The sequence below is a fragment of the Helianthus annuus genome, chromosome 2, assembly GCF_002127325.2.
Source record: "Helianthus annuus cultivar XRQ/B chromosome 2, HanXRQr2.0-SUNRISE, whole genome shotgun sequence".
Taxonomy (NCBI): Eukaryota; Viridiplantae; Streptophyta; class Magnoliopsida; order Asterales; family Asteraceae; genus Helianthus; species Helianthus annuus.
The window spans coordinates 78001820-78025067 of NC_035434.2; the positions used below are offsets into that span (position 1 = coordinate 78001820).

Sequence of the window (23248 nt, forward strand, 5' to 3'; positions counted from 1 at the left end):
TCAGAACTTGCTCTAGATAACACAAAATCAAGAACAAGATCATAGTTAATATCAAAAGGAAGGTTGCAAACAATTACAAGGTTGTACAAGGAAGACCCGGTTTGTCTTGGTCAACTATTGTTTCATTCTTGAAGAATTTTGATGCGGGTCCAAGTGTGGAGGAGTGGGTCATCTTATATTTGGAGGCCCAAGATCGTGTGACAAAAAGGGCTTCACTAAAATGACTCTAACTTGGGCTACGGGGGTCTGTTTTGGTCATCGTCCGGGCCAAAAACCCCTTATTTCTATTAGTTATTTATATTTTTATGTTTTTTGAAGTGTTTTGGGCATTTTGTTTTTGGGCTTGTGTTTGGCCGATGGCCTTTTTTGTGGCCCATTTCGAATTTTTATCCCTATTTATGTCTTTCTCTTGTAATTTGGATGGTCAGACTTGAATTTCGATTTTACTCAAATTACACTTCAAATTCTGTGCCCTTTGGGTTGAATTTTGGGGGTTGGGGAAGATCAACACGAGTATTCGCAGAATCAACGTGTTTTACTCTTCGTTATCTTAACACACACTACATCAAATTTAATGCATGTTTATGGTGCGACCATGACAATAGTTGAGAAAGACATATTATTTCTTAAATTCTCCATGGAAGATACCACGAAGCTTCATACTGCTTAGAAAATTATGAAAATGGACAGAAAAGTCAATTTCCATCAATTTCTTGTGATATTTTTCTAAACCAAGTGAGGTGGTATGTAATTTCCTGAATGCATGATGCGTATTCTTTAGACTAATTAACAAAAAAAAGCTTCTACATATAACATGGAAGTTAGAAATGAAACTATCTCTTAAATGTTCATCTTGTGAACGAGTATTAGATCTAGCAAACACCCACAGAAACCATGGAGCTCAAATATATCACAATCCTATACATATTTGTAGAATGGGTGATATTATTACATGATTGTTATTCTCTTTGGGCGCGGCCCATGTGGCGGTTTATCATGGCTACAAGAACCACCACCTGCACCGCGGCTCAACCCCACGACAGGATCAAGGTTTGCCATTTAGAAAAGGGTGGCAAGAAGTCGCTACGAGTAGATCTAAAGATAGTTATGGATAGATTAGGGATATGCTGGGATCATAACGATCATAGACACGTAATAACCAGCTCAGAGGACTTGTTAGGTTTGTTTGATGAGGATGAGCCAAGCTTGGATGAAGTGAAGGAAGCATTTAGTGTGTTTGATATAAAAAAAGATGGTTATATAGATGAGAAGGAGTTGCAATACGCGCTTTCTGAGATGGCGTGTCGGCGAATATCAGGAAGCGATTGTAGACGGATGATTGATCGATATGATGTGGATAAAGACGGCAAGATTAGTTTCAGAGAGTTTTTGAAGCTCATGGAAGACTGTTTTTTATGATTTTCCATTATTATCTATTTTCAATGAATGTTACTAAACTTTGTATGTACCACCCAACTGAAACAATATGACATGTTTTTCTATGAGGGTGACCTTTCATTTCATTAATTGTAAAACATGTCAATATTGTTACCGAACTCTTCCAACTTTATTTTGTAAGATTAAATATATTATGTATTAATATTTAATCTATAGCCATCATAATCATTTACATTATAGAGATCAAAATATATTAGAACCTATTAAATAATTAGTTGGTAATTGTTGATGGACCATATTACCCTTATTAACTAATTAGGTTTCCTCCTGGGTGCTTATATAAGGAGAATTATGTGGAGGTTAAGGGGTTACTCAGTTACACAATTACACACACCCCATTAGCCATAACATCATAATTCGACCTCCTCTCCTAACCGATACCCTTTTCGGTTTTCTAAGTCCCCATCATCAGTTAGCATCCTAAGGTGGAACCAGATCACGATGACAAGCATGTCGAACTCCATTACTGGATTCTCCAACGCACTGTCTGCCATAACAGGTATGTTTTAATGTTTTCCTTCATGTATAAACAGAACTGATCCAACATGTGGTATCAGAGCATATGTTGATTAGTCAGTTCTGTTTTCGTATCCATAATTTCTGGGATTGAAACTTGGAAAACGGATTTTTTATAACTTCAAAACCGTCACAGCCGGTTTCGAGTCATGAATATCGACTCGAGATCATTGTTTTCGGAAAAAGATTAATCATATGTTTATTCGAAATTAACTGGATTATGTTTTAGCCGAAATCTGTTTAGAAAAATTATTAAAATTCAGGTTTCGGGTTCCAGAATTTTATGTTTTATTTTTAGGGTTCATCATGTTCTTAGGAAAATTTGAAAATTCTATTATGTTTTGGAATATGATTCGGGTTATTAAGTGTTTTTTTTCCTGTTTTGATCTGATTTTGTCCTCCAAAGATTTTAGAAAAACTGTTAAAAGATAAACAGTTACAAATTTTTCGAAATATGTTGATAAAATTAGATCATCTTAAAACAGGAAATAATATCTCATAATCCCTTAGATTTCGAATTTTTAGTTACGTTATCACAATTAACAGTTGTTGACAGGAAGCTTCGAGATCATCAGATTACGACTCGAGATCATCAGTCTCGACTCGAGACCATAGGGTCTCGACTCGAAATCATCAGGTCCTTAAACCTTCACAACTCGAGACCAGCAGATCTCGACTCGAGACCATAAGGTCTCGACTCGAAATCATAAGGGCTCAAAGGTCTCGATTCGAGACCATAACGTCATAACTCGAGACAAAGGTTGCGACTCGAGACCATAACGTCATAACTCGAGACAAAGGTTGCGACTCGAGACCATAACGTCATAACTCGAGACAAAGGTTGCGACTCGAAACCATAACGTCATAACTCGAGACTGTGGTTGCGACTCGAGATCTCATCATGACTCGAGATCTCATAACTCAGTTTGATCCGCGCTAACGGGTAGTTTGCTATTAAATAATTGGTTTTGTAATTTTTAGTTAATTAATCAGAATCAGATAATGTTTTGCAAAACCAAAATAGCTTAACTTGAATGAGCTCCTGATGTATCATTTCTGGCCAAAGCTGACTTGATACATCTACTTATCATTCAAGTATTACGAAAGCTATGTTAAGTGTGCATCATAAGCATGAATGTTTTAATATCTGGCCAAAGCTGATTTAATTCTTTCATAGATGGCATACTTAACAAGTGCATAACTAAAGTGATTGTTTCAATTTCTGGCCAAAGCTGATTTGTTACAACCACTTTGCACATATGCTTAAATGATTACACTTCTGGCCAAAGTTGTTTTGTCTTCGTTTAAGTAGAATTTTAACTAAGTCTATTATTTTGATGTTAGTAATAGATAATATCACAGCTTCATAATGTAAAATGGTCATTATTTATGCCTGCCTTAGTTTAACGTGCCCTTAGATCACATTAGGACTTCTTCCTTAGTATCATAACTTGCTCATCTTATTTCCACTATCAGCACCAAATCAGGGGATTCCATCTTTGACTAGTGATAACTTTGCTGCATGGAAGGATGCTCTCATGCTTACGCTTGGGCTGCTGGATTTTGATTACGCTCTTAGGGAGAATAAGCCAGCGGACCTTACCACTCAGAGTACTGCTGCTGAGCAGATACTTCATGAAAAGTGGACTAGGTGTAACCGCATGTGTCTCATGTTTATGAAGCAGTCCATAAGCAATGCTATCAGGGGAGCTATTCCTGATTCTGAAGATGCTAAAACCTACTTGGCTTCTGTGGAGGCGCAGTTCAAGGGGACGTCTAAAGCACACGCTAGTACCCTTATTCTTAAGCTGGTGACAACTAAGTATGATGGGAGGAGCGGCATTCGCGAGCACATCATGATGATGAATGACATAGCCAATAAGCTGAAGGGGCTGGAAATGGAAATCAGTGATGGTTTCCTTGTTCATTTCATCATTACTTCGCTTCCTTCGTCCTTTGAAGCATTCAAGATCAATTACAACACTCAGAAGGACAAATGGACAATGAGTGAACTGGTCGCTATGTGCGTGCAGGAGGAAGAGCGTATGAGGATGGATCGCCATACTGATGTTGCAAACTTCACTACCTCCAATTCTAAGAAAAGGAAGAACAATTATCAGAGGAAGGATGCTTCAAAAGTCCAAAGGCCTAATCCTAATTCTAATACAAGTGCACCTTCCAGCTCTAAGAACTCCTTAGGCAGTATCCGCTGCAAGTTCTGTAAAAAGACAGGACACATGCAGAAGGAATGCCCTGACTTTAAGGAGTGGATGGCTAAGAAAGGTAACGATTATTTTATGATACTTGAGTCCTATAATTTAAGTGTTCCTGCTAATTCTTGGTGGTTTGATTCTGGTTCTATGGTTCATGTTATCAATTCTACTCAGGGATTCCTTTCAATCCGGAAGCTGGAAAGAAACCAAAGAACGTTTAAGGTTGGGGATGATCGAGAATTAGAAGTGAAGGCCATTGGAACATTACAATTAGTTATGAAAACTGGTTTATGTATTAAACTTTATGATACCTTATATGTTCCTGAGGTAACTCGGAACCTTGTATCAGGACCAAAGTTAGACATGGACGGTTTTATTGTTTCCCATGGTCATCGCAAACTCTCTATCCTCTATGATTCTGTTCTTTATGGTACTGGTGTTCTGGATGGTGGTCTCTATAGATTAGAACTAGAAGATAACTTTTCCAAATCTTTGTTGTCATATAACATTAATGAATCACTCACAAAGATGGAAGAGAAACGAGACTTAGAGACTTCATCCATGTTGTGGCATCAGCATTTAGGCCACATTTCAAAAGAACGATTAAATCGTCTCGTAAAGGATGAAGTCTTACCTCTTCTCGATTTCTCTGATTTTGGAACATGTGTCAAATGTCTTAAAGGTAAAATGACATTAGCGAATAAGAAAGGTGCCACTAGGAGTTCTAATTTATTAGAACTCATTCACACTGACATTAGTGGTCCTTACCAAATCGCTGGCATAACAGGACATACTTCATTGATCACTTTTATTGACGATTATTCTCGTTACATGTACTTGTATCTTATTAAGGAGAAATCTGAATCTCTTACAACTTTTAAAGATTATAAGGCTGAAGTTGAAAAGCAATTAGATCGTCAGATTAAAGTTGTGAGATCAGATAGAGGCGGTGAATATTATGGAAGACATACTGATGTGGGTCAAGCTCTTGGTCCATTTTATGAGTTTTGTAAGGGCCAGGGGATTGTGAACCAATACACCATGCCTGGTACACCTCAGCAGAACAGTGTCGCTGAAAGAAGAAACCGTACCCTTATGAACATGGTGCGCAGTATGTTAGCCAACACTAATTTACCATTATTCCTCTGGACTGAAGCGTTAAAAGCAGCTGTTCATATACTCAATAGAGTTCCTTCTAAGTCTGTCCCTAAAACTCCTTATGAACTTTGGACAGGAAGGAAACCGAGTCTTAAATATATGAAAGTATGGGGCTGCATTGCTGAAGCAAAACTTTACAATCCTTTCCTAAGGAAACTTGACCCTAAAACAGTACCCTGTTTCTTTATCGGGTATCCTGAGAACTCTAAGGGTTATCGTTTCTATTGTCCTTCCCATGTCACTCGTATTGTTGAAACCAAGTGTGCCACGTTCCTGGAGGATTTCAAGGTCAGTGGGAGCAGTACCAACCCTTACGAAGAATTGCAAGAAGTACAAGACGCGGGGGGGAGAGACTCGTCGCTTACCATTACTCCGATTACTCCTCTTGTACCCAATGCAACTACTGCACCTGAAGCTACTGCACCAACTCCAAATTCACCTCTACAATCAGAACCCATTATACCTCATGACGAAGGCACATCAAACGCTCATAACCAAGACAACGCTGTACCCGATAATCCACTCAGGAGGTCATCTAGGCAAAGAAGGCCTACTAATTGGGATGATTATGTTACCTACCTGACTGAAATGGATCCCGGAAAGCTCAATGATCCTATCTCTTACAATGAAGCCATTAGCAGTGATCAGTCTTCTGAATGGAATAAAGCAATGATTGATGAGCTTGAATCCATGAAGAAAAATGACGTTTGGGATTTGGTAGAATTACCCAACGGAGTCAAACCCGTAGGATGCAAATGGGTGTTCAAAACAAAATTGGATCCGAATGGGAACGTTGAACGCTACAAAGCGAGATTGGTTGCAAAGGGCTACACTCAGAAAGAGGGAATTGATTATCAAGAGACGTTTTCACCTGTCTCTCGTAAAGATTCATTAAGGATCGTCATGGCCCTAGTAGCTCATTTCGATTTGGAGTTACATCAGATGGACGTTAAAACCGCTTTCCTTAACGGAGATTTGCACGAAGATGTTTACATGAAACAACCTGAAGGCTTTAAACCTGAAGGTCAGGAGCATCTAGTCTGTAAGTTGAAGAAATCCATTTATGGGTTAAAACAAGCATCACGTCAGTGGTACCTCAAGTTTGATGAAGTCATGAAGAGGCAAGGTTTTATGAAGAATCAAGTGGATCAATGCACCTACCTCAAGATGAGTGGGATTAACTTTACTATACTTGTCCTTTACGTAGATGATATTCTATTGGCATGTAATAGTTTAGACATGTTGCATGAGTCGAAGCGGTTACTTTCGCATAACTTCGACATGAAGGATCTCGGAGATGCTTCTTACGTCATTGGCATCGAAATTCATCGAGATAGAAACAAAGGGATCTTAGGATTGTCCCAAAGGGCTTACATAGATCGTGTCCTTACACGTTACAACATGTAACAGTGCAAACCCTCCGTCGCTCCAGTAGTTAAGGGAGATGTTTTCGGTTCTTTCCAGTGTCCGACAACAGAGGTTGAGAAGGAGCAAATGAGCCAGATACCTTACGCGTCAGTAGTCGGGAGCTTGATGTATGCTCAAGTCTGTACTCGTCCATATATCGCTTATATTGCTGGAATGCTAGGCCGTTATCAGACTAATCCTGGCTTAGATCACTGGAAAGCAGCTAAGAAGGTACTTCGATATCTGCAAGGGACGAAAGACTATAAACTGACTTATAGAAGAAGTGATCATTTAGAAGTGGTGGGCTATTCTGATTCTGACTTTGCAAAATGCAAAGATGACAAGAAATCCACTTCGGGCTATATCTTTATGTTAGCAGGCGGCCCTGTCTCTTGGAAGAGTCATAAACAACAGTTGACCACAACTTCCACAATGATGGCAGAGTACATTGCTGTTTATAACGCAACCTGTCATGGAATGTTGCTTAGAAATCTGGTCACTGAACTCAAAATCGTTAACTCCATTTCTAGACCATTGAAGCTTTACTGTGATAATTCAGCTGCCGTTAGTTTCTCGAACAGTAACAGTTCGACTGGAGTTGGTTTATATCTCGATACAAAATATCTATTTGTACGTGAACGAGTTGAGGAAAATAATCTTTATATCGAGTATATTAGTACTAAGGATATGCTTGCGGATCCGATGACTAAAGGTCTCCCTCCTAAGGTTTACGAAGAACATGTTCGGAATATGGGATTTAGTAAAGACCTTATTTGAGCATATTGTACTAGCTTATGTTTATGATTAATGAAATTTCCTCAGTTTGATTTTGTATGTCTATTAGAATATGTTCAACCGGTATAATGGCATATAGACAAATAAAGTTAAAAATCAAACAAAGGGCTTACGCATATTTTAATCATGATGATTAGGTTTTAAATTAAGGCTATAGTATGATTAATGGGGGTCCTGAGTCGCATAATGATTCAACGGCTGTATTTTTCTGCTATAGTACTTGTTTAAGGCTAAAATGAGTGTTAACTCCTGATCAGGCTTATCTAATACTCATAGTAAATGATTACTCGGCTAAGTGGGAGAATGTAAGATTAAATATATTATGTATTAATATTTAATCTATAGTCATCATAATCATTTACATTATAGAGATCAAAATATATTAGAACTATTAAATAATTAGTTGGTAATTGTTGATGGACCATATTACCCTTATTAACTAATTAGGTTTCCTCCTGAGTGTTTATATAAGGAGAATTATGTGGAGGTTAAGGGGTTACTCAGTTACACAATTACACACACCCCATTAGCCATAACATCATAATTCGACCTCCTCTCCTAACCGATACCCTTTTCGGTTTTCTAAGTCCCCATCATCAGTTAGCATCCTAAGGAGGAACCAGATCACGATGACAAGCATGTCGAACTCCATTACTGGATTCTCCAACGCACTGTCTGCCATAACAGGTATGTTTTAATGTTTTCCTTCATGTATAAATAGAACTGATCCAACATATTTGTGATAGGTTAACTGAATTCGAAATAGAAATTCTGGCTTTTGATCTGGTTAATTAAAAAAAAAGAAATTTAGTGGCAGACTTAAATCGGTTTTGATCATTAAACTTTTTTTTTGAACTGCGTACGGTTAGTATGTCGCTAACCGGCTTAATAGTTAGTATGTTAGTATCATCAAGTTAGTATTATAATCCCTTTGTCTGGATTTGAACCCGGGACCTTCAAGAGAAGCAAATCTTCACACCTCCCTCTTGACTACTAGACCAAGAGATCATTGTTGTTTTGAATTCTGATCATTAATTTTGGGACATATACTTTTTCCGGCGGCATAATCAAGTACGGACTTGCAAAAAATATTTTTTAAATTCCTCATAATTAATGGCAGGATTTGTTTCTCATCGGAAATTTATGGATTTTGTGATGGAATTCAAATAAAAATAAAAATTTACATTTTCTTTAATGGTTTATAATAGGCCTAGGAGGATGGGCGAGTCAGGTTAGGTAATGGGTCAGAGCGACTTGATTTACAACATGTTTAATTTGATACGGGTTAAAACAGGTTGGGTCAAATTATGTCGAGTTGGTTTGTTTAAATTTTAACAATGTTCAAACCAAGATTATCTCTATTGATGATCACTAAAAAATACACAATAATTATCATTTGGTATTTTCTTATTTGTGATATTAAACTATAGATATATACATACACTAGATTACATTTATGGTCATGGAGCGGTGGTATTGGGTGGTTGTTTATAGCTGTTGTCTAACAATACAATTTAAAAAAAAAAGTTTGTTTAATTAAAAAAGAATAAACTATCATTTTGGTCCTTGAGGTTTGATCACTTTAGTCCAAAACTTAAACATTTTAAATCTGAATCCCAGTGGTTTCACTTTTATTGCTATTTTGGTCCAAAAATAAATCATCTGATATTTGGCTAATAAAATCCTGTTATTTTGTCATTTTATTGCCATTTTGGTCCAAAAATAAATCATCTGATATTTTGCTCCTGAGGAAAAAGACAAAATAACTGGATACCTAATGGCCTTTCGTAAACATTCAACATGATGGCTATGTTCCAATAATTCATCCTTCACAATAAGGTTTAAAATATGTGCCATACACCTAACATGAAAATGTTTTCCACCATCATACAAATTAGACAACTTTTTCACCAAAAGATTAATCATCTTATCATTACTAGAGGCATTATCAATACTCATTGTCATGACATTCTTTATCCCCCAACCGTGAATACAATCTAACAATTCACGGCCATGTCATACCCTTATGCATTACCCAGTCATCATTTATGAAATGACCCGTTACAACCATATAGTTAACCTTTTGACATGATGATGTCCAAGTATCGGTGGTCAAGTAAATGGTGTTAGTTGGTTTACTTAAATAAGCCATCAACTTATTTCTTTCCTCTACATAATATTCCTAATATCCTTAGATAATTTATGTCGTGAGGGCAAATTGACCTTTCCATTTAACGCATTAGTGTACTCAACAAAAGCTGGATTTTCTATAAGCTTAAAAGGTAGTTCACCAACAATAAACAAGTCTAGCGTAGCTTTTTTTATTCTAACCTCGTCATGTTTCCAAACACTAACACTACCTTCCCCATTAGCTTCCTTTTTAAACACTAAATTATTTTGTTTTTTCTTAGCAATTACATAAGGAATCTTTTCACAAGTAGTAGAGTGTTGGCGAACACCGTGTGACAACTCGTATTCCAGAACCTTTCTTTGTGTTTTGACACAACTTGTATGAACATTACTTGATTGATTGATGTGCTTGATTTTAGTGTATGTTACGAGGTTGTTATATTATGTGCTACGTGATTTTATGTGAATGCTTTAAGTATAGTTGCGTAACACTTGTCCTAATCACACAAGCCCTTTGGGGCCGTACACCTATCTCTCTCGGCTCACTATACTTGGTCGACTCGAGACCAAGGGCAGCCCATTAATGGGTTCGGCCCACTCCCTATGTGCATACATGAACCTTTAGGGGGTTTAGTTTTCTCATTACTTGCAAAACAAGAACACACACATCAACCCTAATCGCCTCTCCCTCTCTCTCTCGTTTTCCTTTGAACCCGACGACAACACTCTCTCTCGAAGACCTTCTCGGCTCCATCTTGTATTCTGGTTAGTGTCTTGTTAAATTGTTATGAAACATCAAGTTGTGATTGTTGTGATCTATGTAATATCTAGGGTGCTATGCTAGTAAAATTATAAATGAAATTGTGCTCGTAAATCTGGAACATGTGTTTGATTTCAAGGAGGATATATGTCATGAAACGGTTAGGGTTGGCTTTGATTAGTTTGATTCGGGATTGATAAGCAATAGGTTGCATGATAGTCTTTGAACTCGTTAATCACATGATCCGATCGTATGCTCCGTGTGATATTGATTAATTGTTCTTGATTAGATGATGATTAGGGTTGAATGAATATGATTGATTTCTGAATTGAATGTTGTTTGATCCGGTTTGAAACTGCCAAAGTTGTTTGCAATTGTTACGGAACTAAATGAGCTGTAAATAAGGAAATATGTTACGTTCATGATCTCGACACGGGTTACGAGTCGAGAACTCACAGTCTCGACTCGAGACCACACCACACCAGCACAAACAACATGACTCGAGATCATGGTTGCGAGTCTTGTTGCGACTCGAGACATGATTCGAGACCACCTAGTCTCGAGTGATGAACGTATGACCCGAGACCTCCTCAGTTGCGACTCGAGAACTCGTAGGCTACAACTCGAGACCGCACAGTCTCGACTCGGGATCTCTAGTCTCGACTCGAGACCATATACACGTGCACACTGTTTTGGACTTGCATGCTGTTACGAGCCCAACTATTTGGGCCGCATACTTGGACTTTGCTTATTTACGTAGATGAGGCTATTGGATGTGTATGTGCACTATTGATTAACTGAAGTATTTATACGTGTGTGTACCATGATCAATACGTGTATGCAAATGTGTGTAGAAAACATACATGCACTACCTAAATACGAACCTGACTTGTATGGTACAACTATGTTAGGACGTGGTTGACCACAATATAGCTTGATTGACCTTTCTGTGTATCTGCCGAGCAAACCAATGTGAGTTCACACTCTTACCAAGGCATGAGATTCCCGGGGTAGGGAATGGGATTGAATGGTTACTTGCACCTACATTGTTATTGGGAATTACGAATCACTGACCTCGTTAGGGGAAGGTCACTTATAGTTACTGCTAGACTAGTGATACAAATACTACTCTTCGCACATATGCCTGGAATGGCCGCGATACAAATACGAATCTTCGCACACATGCCTGGAATGGCCGCGATACTAATACTAAACTTCGCACACATGCTTGGAGGGCCGCGATACAAATATAACTAGTCTTCAATACATGGGAAACTCCCACTAATCTTCGCAAACATGCCTGGAGGGCCGGGATACAAGCATAAACGATACATGGTTTACTAAACGAACAAACGATTTACGAAATGAACACTATAACTAAACAACCCACTGTGAACTCGCTCAACTTTGTTGTTGACTCTCTGTTACATGCCTTGCAGGTCGTTAGGTACACATGGAGCTTGTACAGGGAGGCGCGGTCGTTGTGGACATGGATCATGGATGCGTTGTTAAACATTTATGACATTTCAAACTTTATACTTATGTTGGGTTTACATTTATGCTTCCGCTAAATATTGAAAATACTTATGTCTTGAACACCTTTCATATTGGTTTGGTTGAATTACATTTACTATTTACATTGTTCAATATGATTGGTGGCTTGATCCTGGTCAGTCACGCTTCCAAGCGGTGATACTCCGCGTGTGGATTTTGGGGGTGTGACACACCGGACGTACCGTTTCTACTTGGATCGACTTTTATATGAGATTTGCAAGACTTACACCTTCCATACTTTCGCTTAACCTCGTCTTTTTCTTCTAGGTAAACCACATCAAAGTAATTCCAATAGGGTGCCCTTTCTCTACCAACTTTTTGAGCTTTCCTTTGGGTTCTTTTCCCATTTGATGCTTTCATTCTCTTGGAATTTGTTTCCACATTACCCAATTCCGAGTCGCCATCAAGTTCGAAAAAAGTGGTTTCTTCAACAATAGTATCGTCTCCCTACACAATCAAACGCAAAAATATTAGAAATCTAAAAATAAGAAAAGATAAATTGATAATTTATAACCAAACCATTAAAAAATTAACTTACTTCAATGAATTCCATGCTTTTTACCAAATGTGTGTGAATCAGTCTAAACTAATATCATACGAAAGGATAACACAAAATCAATTAACAGTTAATAAATATCAGTACTTCAGAATCAAGTTAATAATCATGACGGATTAAACTAATATAAATATGAAGGATTAAACTAATAAAAATATGAAGGATAACACAAAATCAATTAACAGTTAATAAATTATTTAGTTTAAACATGAATGATTAAACTAATATAAATATCAGTACTTCAGAATCAAGTTAATAATCATTGATGTGTGACCGATCCCCTCCCCTAGCCTAGTTGGTCCCCATGTGGTTGGTTGGGCCGGTTTCCTCCTTGTGAGGTCGCCGGTTCGACTCCCGGCTGCGGCTATTTGGGGTGGGGACGTCCCAATAATGGACCGTATCCTATCGAGGCATGGTGCGGTCCTCGTGTGGGTGCAATATGGTTTTCGGGGTACGGTTCGACCGTACCCGGTTTTACCCAACTGTTACCCCAGTGAGTCTCTCGTGTGGGTGCAATATGGTTTTCGGGGGGAGATCAGCTTGCGCGGGAGCCGGGGCCTGATAGAACATCGCGTTTTCAAGTACGGGGCTGATGGGACCGGTGACAGCTAAGTCATGTATATAGAAAGTCACTCTCCAAAAAGAAATCATTGATGTCTGACCGACGTATTAAAAAAATAATGTTTTCTTGATGTCTGGCATATTAAAGCAAAAAAACATTGATGTCTGACTGACCGGTGTATTGCAATATATAAATGTTAAAGCAGAAAACAAAAAAAAGAAGCAAACATGAAACATGGATTTGGATTTATTTGAATACCTTGAAGAAAAGATAGATTTGGATTTTGGATTCTTAAATAAAGGATTTTAGGTTTAGGTTTTATTGTATATTAGTTCAGTATATTGTAGTAGCCAGTAATATTAGTTGGACTTGGACTCTTCGTAATCCAACCTAAAAACCCCTTGGAATTCATTATTAAATTTGGTATTAATACCGGTATTTACCGAAAAACACCTATACTGATACCGTTTTTTACGGATAATGAATTTCGAAAAATCTATTACCGATACCGGTACCGTTTATGATCGGTACGGTACCGGTATTTCGGTAAAAAATCTCATCCCTATCTTCAACATATGCTTGTACTCTTGAAAAGTAGTTCCAAGTCTTCAACAGATGTTTGCCATGCACTTGATCAGATGTTATGTATAGGTGTTCAAGATTCACTATCTTTGGGGAGAGTCTAGTTCAATCTTTCGCTTATTTCTTGATCATAGGATCGTGCTTTGGCTCTTGAATATTATCTGTTGTTTTGTAGGTCAAACATGAATTTTAATTACTCTGTTTGAAATTTCAATAATTTTTGGTGGTCACGTTGTGGATGTGATATGGCGATGAACAATGGTGATGCATGGTGGTGGGGATGATGTAGGTGGTCGTGGGTTATGGGTGGTAAGTGATTGTAATAACCACATGGACGCATATTGTAATAGAAAAAAAAAAGGTATTATAGTCTTTTACTATTTTTTTAACATTCAACCAAACGTTTGAGGAACTGTGAGTGTCAAAGTGCAATGAAATTTCCATTACAGGGTGCCATTAAACAAAGAATAAAAGATAGGGTTTCAAAGTGTAAGTTTGGGTAAACCACAAAATCACAAATTACAGTTTACAAAAAGTAGCTGTGAAATATTACTAAACTATAGAGTAATTTTTACAGAATAGTAAGTAAATCCTAAGTAAGTTTTATAGTTAAACAATATTACTTACTTTATTAAGACAATATATTAAAACTTGTATATAATTTAATTATCTTATCCTTTGTTTTTTTTTTAAATCACGTATATTGATTTTATTTGGAAAACAATAAGGAAAAGAAAATAAAAAGACTTGAATTTTTTTGAACGACAAATTTGGATCACTAACGGACCACTGGAGTATCATCGCGTCACAAATGAAACCACACAATCATATCCATCTCCACTAAGCTATAATGTCTATACACTAATTTGGAACGAAACCCAATAAATCTAGGAAACACCTCTTGTTAAAATTGCATCCAAAACCTAATGGTGCATAAGCCTTATTACATCCTTAAGACGCCACTAGACTAACGTGACAACATAAACAAATAAAAATCATAAATAACTTAATAAGACGTTTGTTTGAATAAAAATCCATTAATTGGTATCATAATAATAATAATAATAATAAATAACTTAATAAGACGTTTGTTTGATTAGAACTAAAAATGATTAAAATTAAAAATCCATGAATTAGTAAATAAAACTTTCTTTTTGAATATAAAAAGTCAAATAGATTCGACCAATGGCCCAAATAAGTTTTACCATTCGGCCCAACATTGAAGTGGTGCCCTAGAAAAACACCAAACACTTTCGCCTCACAAACTCATGTATAAACACACCATGAACACATAAACCCTATTCTCTTCCTATAAATCCCTCGCTTTCTTCTCCAATTTCATCTTCAACTGTCCTCCCAACAATTTATCATAAAATTTTCTTCAATTCTTGTATTATTCTTTCATTGTATTTATCTTTTTTTTTTCTTTTCTGGTGAATGCAAGTGAAGATAAAAAGACAGGGACATCAGAACTCTGTTTATGGAGTAAGGATTGATCAAGTCTGTAATGGGAATCTCTCTGATGCATGTATTTGATTTTTTTTTTTGTTAATATCTTCATAAAATTCGTTTGTTTGGTTATTTTGTTTTATTCCCTCATTTTAATTGTTGCCAATGATGGTTTATAAATATACTTTGAGTTTACACAATGAAAAGAATTTTATCTGAGGCAACTTGATTTTTAAACATTTTAATTTTTTAAGTTTTTTAATAATTTAAAGAAGATGATGATAGATAAGACAGGGACATCTGCATTCCATTGGAGTATGATGATTTGTCTGTGGGAATATCTCTGATTTTTTTTATACTTTTTTCAACTAGTAATTAACTAGTCTTAATTCCCCGCGTTGTGGGGTGAAGACGTAAAACCATGCTACAAGCGTTGCGAGGTGAAGACGTAAAAACCGTGCTAAGTAGCAACCGAACGACAATCAAAACCGAGAAAAAAAAACGTAATGTAAAACCACAAATTTTTAACATCAAGTGACTCACGTTATGTAAAAAGTAGATGAAGTCAAATTTATACCGACACGTTTAGAAAGGTGAGGGGGTAAAAAAACCCCGATGGACCTATTATGACCACCAAACACATTACTAAGTAGCAACCGAACGATGACCAAATCCAGAAAAAAAAACATAAAATAAAAACTAATAAAAAACTAAACTTGTTTAACTTTTGTGGCAAAATGGTAAAAAAAATCCAAGGTTTGTTACAAAAAAAAAACTAAATGTAAAAAAAAAGCCACAAAAGACAAAGAAAGATGATACTATTCATTACCATGTTACAAATTAATATATATAAACAAAAGACAAAGAAAGATGATACTATTCATTATCATGTTACAAATTAATATATAAACAATTTATATATTTAAATTTACTAAAAGTTTAGCAGTTCGCCTGTGATGGATTTCGTTTGCATGTTTAAAAAGAATAAATAGTGATGAAATGCAAATATTGTCACTACCTCTGAGGCGAACCATGAACTGTACTTTATTAAGAGTTAATTGCAGTGTTATTTAAGGTTAGTAAATACGCTATTGATTATAGTGTTTTTATGTTATTTCATTTTTAGAGTGAATTAGAAAAAATAGACCCAAACAATATGTCTAACATAATATTTGATTGAGTAAACTACGAAAATGTTCGGTTTGCTCATTTTTTGTCACTTTAGTTTAAAGTTTAAACCTTCTGAATCTGTTTTTATGGTTTCAGTTTTGTTGTGATTTTCATTCAAAAGCAAAACTTGGTTAGATTTTTCAGTTAACATTCAGTTTTTTTTTTTGTCTTTTTTCCTCCATTTTAATGAAGGGTAAAATGGTCAAATTTTTTTAATTTGTTATAATAAAGTGTTGGAAGACTATTTTGTTCCTCATTAAAAAGGAGAAAAAAGACAGAAAAGCTGAATTTTAAAAGGTTAACGTACAAACTTGAAATCGCATATACCAAGTTTTAAAAGGTTTTTAAAATTTGATTTCAAAGACCATTTTGACAGTTTACTTAATTTGATTTACATGTGAAATTATATTTTGTAAACATAGTTTTGATATATTTAGTTTTTCGAACAATTCTTCCTATATATTTAGTTTTTAGAGATATATTTAGTTTTTTTAATGATTCTTTCTGTATATTTAGTTTTTTAGAGGTTGGTTAATGTACATATTTCTTAACGTATGATGTGTAAAAGATAGAAAAGATATGTGTAAAAGATAGAAAAGATGAATTTTAAAAGGCTAACGTACAAACTTAAAACCACATGGACCCTGTTTTAAAAAGGCTTGAGTTTTGAACTAATGTGATAAAAGTGATCAAACTTTAAGGACCATTTTGATAGTTTACTCAATTTGATTTACATATAAAAATATATTTTGTAAACGTAATTTTGATATATTTAGTTTTTTTTTAAACAATTCTTAGTTTTTTAGAGATATAGTTGGTTTTTTTAAATGATTCTTTCTATATATTTAGTTTTCAGAGGTTGGTTATCGTATAATATTCTTAAACGAACGATGTGTATGAGATGAAATTACACACGTTATAGAACTCAAAACCCATATCATGCATGTTGATAAACTATAATCACGTATGAACGTAATCACGCATTTACAAAATCAGGAATCACGATTGGGCAATGTAACGCCCATTTAGGTTTAATCTTAAAGAAACGACGCATCGGAAAAAGAGCATTAAAATTTCTTTGTTTATTAGACATACTAGGTTATACCCCGTGGTACCTACAGGTCGCCCTATTTTAAGGATATTAATATTTTATTAATTTTGTTAAAAGGGTTTTTTTTTTTATAAAATTTGTGAGGATATATATTCAATATTTCAATGTTAATCCTATATACTCACAACTGTATAATTAAAATAAACTTAAATAATGTAACGTATTAGATAAGTTAACGACAAAGTGCATACTTTGTTTTCGAGCATTCTATAAGCATAGAAGTGTCTCGGACTCGTGGCGTGATAATTAAAAACGCATGATACTTGCCCTGAATTTACTTAAGGATGCATATTGTCTGTTCGATGACATGAGCAAATAATGTTTAAGGTACATGTTAGTTTAGCAACGACAAAAAGGGGATTTATTCGAGGATAAGAATTAATAAATTTAGAACTTAAGAGACTTTTCCCAAATTAATACAGATCGTCCATAAAGACTCAAATAAACATATGAAATATATGGTAAATCCTCTTAAAACCAAATTACACGTTGATTACAGAAGTTGAATCTATCGAAGTGGTATATTATATTTGATGGAAAACACAAATTTAATATCTTTTTGATGATGTAAAGAGGGGAGAATGATGTGTGAAATTAGGGTTCATGTTGAGAGGAATGAGACGATAACTGGTGATTATTAAAATGGGTTTTTTTGCAAGTAAAGAAGTTTTGTCCATAGGTCATGGTTTTTTTTTTTTTTTTGAACGACAAATTTCTTTTGTTCTTTGTTGTTTATGTGACTTGAACCCAAAACTTCAATCTTCCGAGCTGTTTAAAGGCTTTGCATTTGCCAATGAACCACCATCATGGCCTTGTATTTGTTCATACGTTTTAGTTAGAAACCATTTCTTGGCCAATAATCAAATACTTTAAAACAGTTCAACAACAATTGGTTCAGTTGATAATCAAGTAAGTATAATTTCTTTAAAATAAAAAGAAAGATGTTCTTTCACAGCCAAATAACACGCGGTCTTACAACTCCGCCTTGTGATCAATGACTCACTCGACTGGTAAGTTTTGTACTTCATTCATCACAGAATCAAATAGCACCGTTGACAAATAACGCTCCCCGAAGCTTGGAAAAACAACCTGGTACAAACCAGTAAAACGATATGTTAATAAAATTGAGCATTAAGAAACTGAATTCAACTGACTACAATATATCATGTTTTGATGAATCTTGAAACTTTAAATTGAGGGAGACTAAGATCATCTTACAACAATGAGTTTTCCTTCGTATTCTGGTCATTTTGCGATTTTAATTAAGGTAGCAGCAGCTACCCCGGATGATATCCCCAACTACACGACCCATTTCACAGACAATTTAACAAATCTCGGAAAAATGGATTTGTAACATTTTTTATGAAACATATATGATCATACCAGCAAGCCTTCTTTCAGTGCAAGAAGCTTAGCAGTTTCAATGGCTTCTTCACCGGTTATCTGAAAAGGGTTTGAAAAACATAACACATTAAGTAAGTTTATTATCTTTTACACAAAATAAAAATCCAACTTCATGCTCACCATTATAACTTCATCAAGAATGGGTGGGTTGGGTTTATTAAGAAATGAGTTAGGATGGGTTTAAGTCAAGATGGGATTTTCTCAAGATGGATTTAGGCATGATAGGCTAAATAATAAAAAAATAAAAAAATCAAAAAACTACAAAAATACAAAAAAAAAAAAAATCAAAAAAATTTAAAATAATAATAATTTTTTTGCAGACCAAATATGTAACTCTCTTAACTTAAAACATAGTGGCATGAAATAAGATCAACAAACTACCAAATCATTTCCCAGTATTTGTAAATGGAAACTGATCCTGAAGATCAATGATGTAGTATCATTGCCTGCTCCTGCACCTTGAATCACCAACAGGTTCGGGTGCTCATAACACCGACTGCATATCTCCACCTGCAGTTACATTTTCGTCGACTAATTGATACAGTCGCTATAAAAAAGGTCACTAAAAGTTTACACGGAATTGTAACAATGTAAGAACTTAATTATCGCATTGTCGCTTCCTTTCAATCTGCCTAAAGCCGAATCTTTCGGAACTTCATGAATTCCAATAATGCACCTGTTACAAAATAAAGAAAAAACATTCTCCAATTGATCATAAACTGAATATACGAATGGAAAAATACGAATTTGCCAATTTCAAGCCAGTTACTTATGAAACGGTACGGTTAGAAACGGTTCGTGTCGAAACAGTTCGATTCGAAACGGTATTGGTCGAAACGGTACAGGTAGAAACGGTACGTGTAGAAGCGGTACGGGTTGAACCGCTTCGACGAACGGTTCCCGTCGAAACGGTACACGTTGAAAGTCAATACCCATCAAAACTTTTATGTGCACATTTACCCCATATGCATAGAACCTCAAAACTTTTATGTGCACATTTACCCCATAAGCAAACAACCAGAGTGAACAAAAAAATAGGTTCTTAAAATGTGGCGATATAAAGGTGACCTGAATGAACATGTAAACATAGAGGTGACAAACAATTACAAATAAAAAAAAAATACATTTGATACCAACTTAAATTATAGCTTCAGCATCATCCATACCAATAGCTTTAGCAATTTCGATTGGTCGAGGAGCATATATATATTCAAACTTCACACTTGCTTTTCTCTCTAACTGTGGTCATCTCCATGATTGTCGTGTATTCTTCACTTGTCTTTTCTTTTGTACATATTAATGTGTGTCGGTTCCAAAGTGCAGCATAATTTTCACCACATTTGTTATGAACTTTAATTCGTTCTACGGATTTGCATATCTCACTGCAACTCCAATCGTATGAGGTGCAGAATAGATAAACTCATTTGGTAGCTGAGTTAGCTGCCATTTTTTTCTACTAACTATAGTCAAAAAGGGATATACATGTGTGCGTATATATAGATAGATAGAATCATTCTTATATAATAAACATAACGAAGGTAGCAAAGGCAGAAACATGGCTACCTAAAGGCTCGCCAACATGATCATGTACTAAATGTTCTATGCCAAGTGTTACCCGCAACCACCACCCGAGAACGCCCCGAGTCCCCTAAAAGAAACTTACAAAAAAAGTACTTATGTCAAATAAACAAACAACCACATGTGTTACTGTATGCTTGATTTATTCATGTAACGATAAATAAAATCATATTAATTCTTAGAAAAAACAATTTTAGCTTGATTGTTCAACATGAATTTTGAAAGTTATTATTAGAATCTAATCAACAAATTAGAGTTAACTGTGCAAAATAATATATGATGATTATAAACTAATAAACCCAATCTTCTTTAATTATTTTTTTATAATTTTTTTCTTTCTAAACAACAATAATATTATCAACCCAATGTTCAATGAAGGAAGGGGAAACATGATCCGTAGACCCAGAATGCCTAAAATGCTACACCACATAATAATTCTATCAAATTGACAATTAATAACTCGACTTACCTGTATTCACCTAGCATGAAGCAACAATTGAGACTCAAACACCTTATCGGAACCATTCCGGAAATTGAAATATTTAAGTTAGCCTCAGTCATCTCCCAATGAGTCAATGTGTTTCAAAGGAAGACATGCAAGTTAATCTAATCTTACCGAAATTCTCGCCCAAGATCCGCCAACTGCTAAGAATGTATAGAATAAAATGTTTTAATCTCTCGCCCATTTTTAAAAGATGTTTAAATGTTCACCTACATTCATAAACTTAAAATCGGGATACCGTTTTGAAGCCCAATTACGAAATCAATCAACAATTATTTGTTGTTTTTAGTTTTGCTAATTTTTTTATTTCTATAAGATGGACCCGGTCCACTTAAATCCCTTCAGTTTCCATTTCATCATAAGCCCACCAAGTGGGCGCCAATATTGTTCATAAAAATCAAACAAATTTCCTTTCGTAACCCTATCGAAGTTCCAAATAGTTATTATAATAGCTTTATTTTTAATATTTCATAAAGATTGGGGGAGCTAATTGAATGTAAAGCCGAATAACAAACCCGCGGTTCTCGTTCTACCCTTTGAAGCTCTTCAACAGGAGATATAACGAAAATTTTGCCCTCGAAAACCTGACAACAGTATAACCATTTTGTCAAAAAAGTTATTTAAATCCATAATAACTTGAAGCTTAGGGTAACCAATTAGTGTTATTATGATAAAATCATTGTTTCAATCATAGCTAACAATTATTTATTTCTAAAGGAACAAAAACATGTAATCCAACCAAGCCCCTCAAGCTCGCCACTTGTGTATAATACCAAGCATGAAATTCCTCATAAAACAAAAGGTTAACATGTAACAATGAAAAGGAACCCTCATAAACAAAATGTTAACATGTGCCAATGAAAAGGAACTTATACCTTATAAATTAGTGATGTGAGATATGCTCTTTTGTCATGCTTATCTGCTCCACATAACATGTACTATAGCAAATGACATTGGTGCTTTTTCACAGATGATCGTTTCATATATAAGACTCATAAGCACATGGCTAAGTCATTTATGATATAGAACAACCACAATTTACCTGTACCAATTCACAAACACAAGCAATCTCTTATAAAAAATTTATACACACATGCTAATGAAAACAAAAGAAAACACAACACAAAATGATGTTACTTCCTGGTTTCTATTATAATAACTATTGCGAATAAAAGAAACTGAAGCCTCTCAATTAGTTATGAAAAGGTGAATAAAAGCACCTATGAGATGATTTCTTGGTTCACCTGCACATAGTCTACCAGTTCTGTCATCGTGACGTCCAATTTAGCCATCAAATCGAAACTTGCCCAAATCTGAAACACCAATCGCATTTTCAGTACTACTAATCAACAAAACATTAAGAATTTTGCTTTTTTCAATTTTGAAAAAAGAAAAACCCAAATCGGGTAACACCCACAAGATGGATCTAGATAGAAATAAAAAATATATCCCAAGTGCCAAATCAAAATCCTTGAATGGAAAGAATTACAGAGGACAAATAACACAAATGAGAGGAGGATTCCAAACCTTGCTGAATCTCTTCCATCTCTATGCGGTTGGAGTTTATAAGATTTGAAGAAGAAATCAAGAAATTACAGAAAGGATTGGCTGAGTGACTCACTAATCAAACAAACACAAATAATTCTTACAAAATGGTTAATAACTCAGACTCGATTTACACCCATAATTTCAATCACTAATCAAACAAACACAAATAATTCTTACAACATAAGCCATACAAAAAATAGTATAGATATATTCACTACTGTTACTATAATCTGGAAACAAAAAATTCTGAAATTTGTGAAATAGGCCGTAAATCTACGAACCTGATTCAAAAGTTTAATCGACGGAGAGATGAGAAATCCCGATGAGAGTGATGGCTAGAATTCTGGAGACGACCTAGGGTTTGGAGAGAAAAAAGAAGACAGAAAGAAAGATATAACGTCGAACAAATGAACAAATGGATTAACAATTAGTAAAAGATAATTTCTTACATGATTATTGAAGCTTGAATCATCTGGATTGGATCAGAAGAGAAGAGAAAGAGTACATCAGAAGGAAGAAGATTAAGATCTAGGGTTTAGAAAAAAGAGAGCGTGTTTTTTAGAGGAATTTATACCATCCGAGTATAACGGGTCGGGTTGCTCAAATCATGCTCCGCGTTCGATATATTGATCCGAGAAGTTTCCCGCCAAAACCCATTGTGAGAAGCTCTAAGAATCTGCCACATCAGCCCAAAACTTCTCATTTATTATATATAATAGATTAATTACATGAAGGCTCAAATACAAAATATCCAACATTTACTAGAAGGGATTTACAACATTCACATTGAATTAA

General features: G+C 35.3%; 1 protein-coding gene, 2 long non-coding RNA genes and 3 other non-coding genes across 8 annotated transcripts; 4 read left to right on the forward strand and 2 right to left on the reverse strand.

Annotated features, from left to right (window-relative positions):
* Positions 1–784: 784 nt before the first annotated feature.
* Positions 785–1620, forward strand: LOC110892847 (probable calcium-binding protein CML46). Its single transcript, XM_022139990.2, has one exon. It carries the CDS (start codon positions 895–897, stop codon positions 1417–1419), a length of 525 nt encoding a protein of 174 aa, XP_021995682.2. The 5' UTR covers positions 785–894; the 3' UTR covers positions 1420–1620.
* A 13507-nt stretch (positions 1621–15127) lies between these two features.
* On the forward strand, positions 15128–15220 carry LOC118490051. Its single transcript, XR_004888057.1, has one exon. It is a non-coding gene; the product is annotated as a small nucleolar RNA R44/J54/Z268 family (small nucleolar RNA).
* Positions 15221–15296: 76 nt separating this feature from the next.
* Positions 15297–15367, forward strand: LOC118490050. Its single transcript, XR_004888056.1, has one exon. It is a non-coding gene; the product is annotated as a small nucleolar RNA Z267 (small nucleolar RNA).
* Positions 15368–15408: 41 nt separating this feature from the next.
* On the forward strand, positions 15409–15493 carry LOC118490052. Its single transcript, XR_004888058.1, has one exon. It is a non-coding gene; the product is annotated as a small nucleolar RNA R44/J54/Z268 family (small nucleolar RNA).
* Positions 15494–18228: 2735 nt separating this feature from the next.
* LOC110904357 lies at positions 18229–20523 on the reverse strand. Of its 3 annotated transcripts, XR_004886420.1 has the most exons (5): positions 19595–20523; positions 19207–19501; positions 18805–18864; positions 18640–18720; positions 18229–18510 (listed from the first exon to the last, which is right to left on the reverse strand). It is a non-coding gene; the product is annotated as an uncharacterized LOC110904357 (long non-coding RNA). The 3 variants fall into 3 exon arrangements; XR_002572493.2 differs by lacking the exons at positions 19207–19501; positions 19595–20523 and adding an exon at positions 18946–19055; XR_004886419.1 differs by lacking the exons at positions 19207–19501; positions 19595–20523 and having other exon boundaries at positions 18805–19069.
* A 1601-nt stretch (positions 20524–22124) lies between these two features.
* Positions 22125–23025, reverse strand: LOC118489147. The gene is made up of 4 exons (XR_004886435.1): positions 22903–23025; positions 22735–22807; positions 22433–22525; positions 22125–22218 (listed from the first exon to the last, which is right to left on the reverse strand). It is a non-coding gene; the product is annotated as an uncharacterized LOC118489147 (long non-coding RNA).
* Positions 23026–23248: the final 223 nt, after the last annotated feature.

Bases quoted from the DNA above. Each gene is read 5' to 3' on its own strand.
- LOC110892847 (XM_022139990.2), top strand. From the start codon at position 895: ATGGAGCTCAAATATATCACAATCCTATACATATTTGTAGAATGGGTG.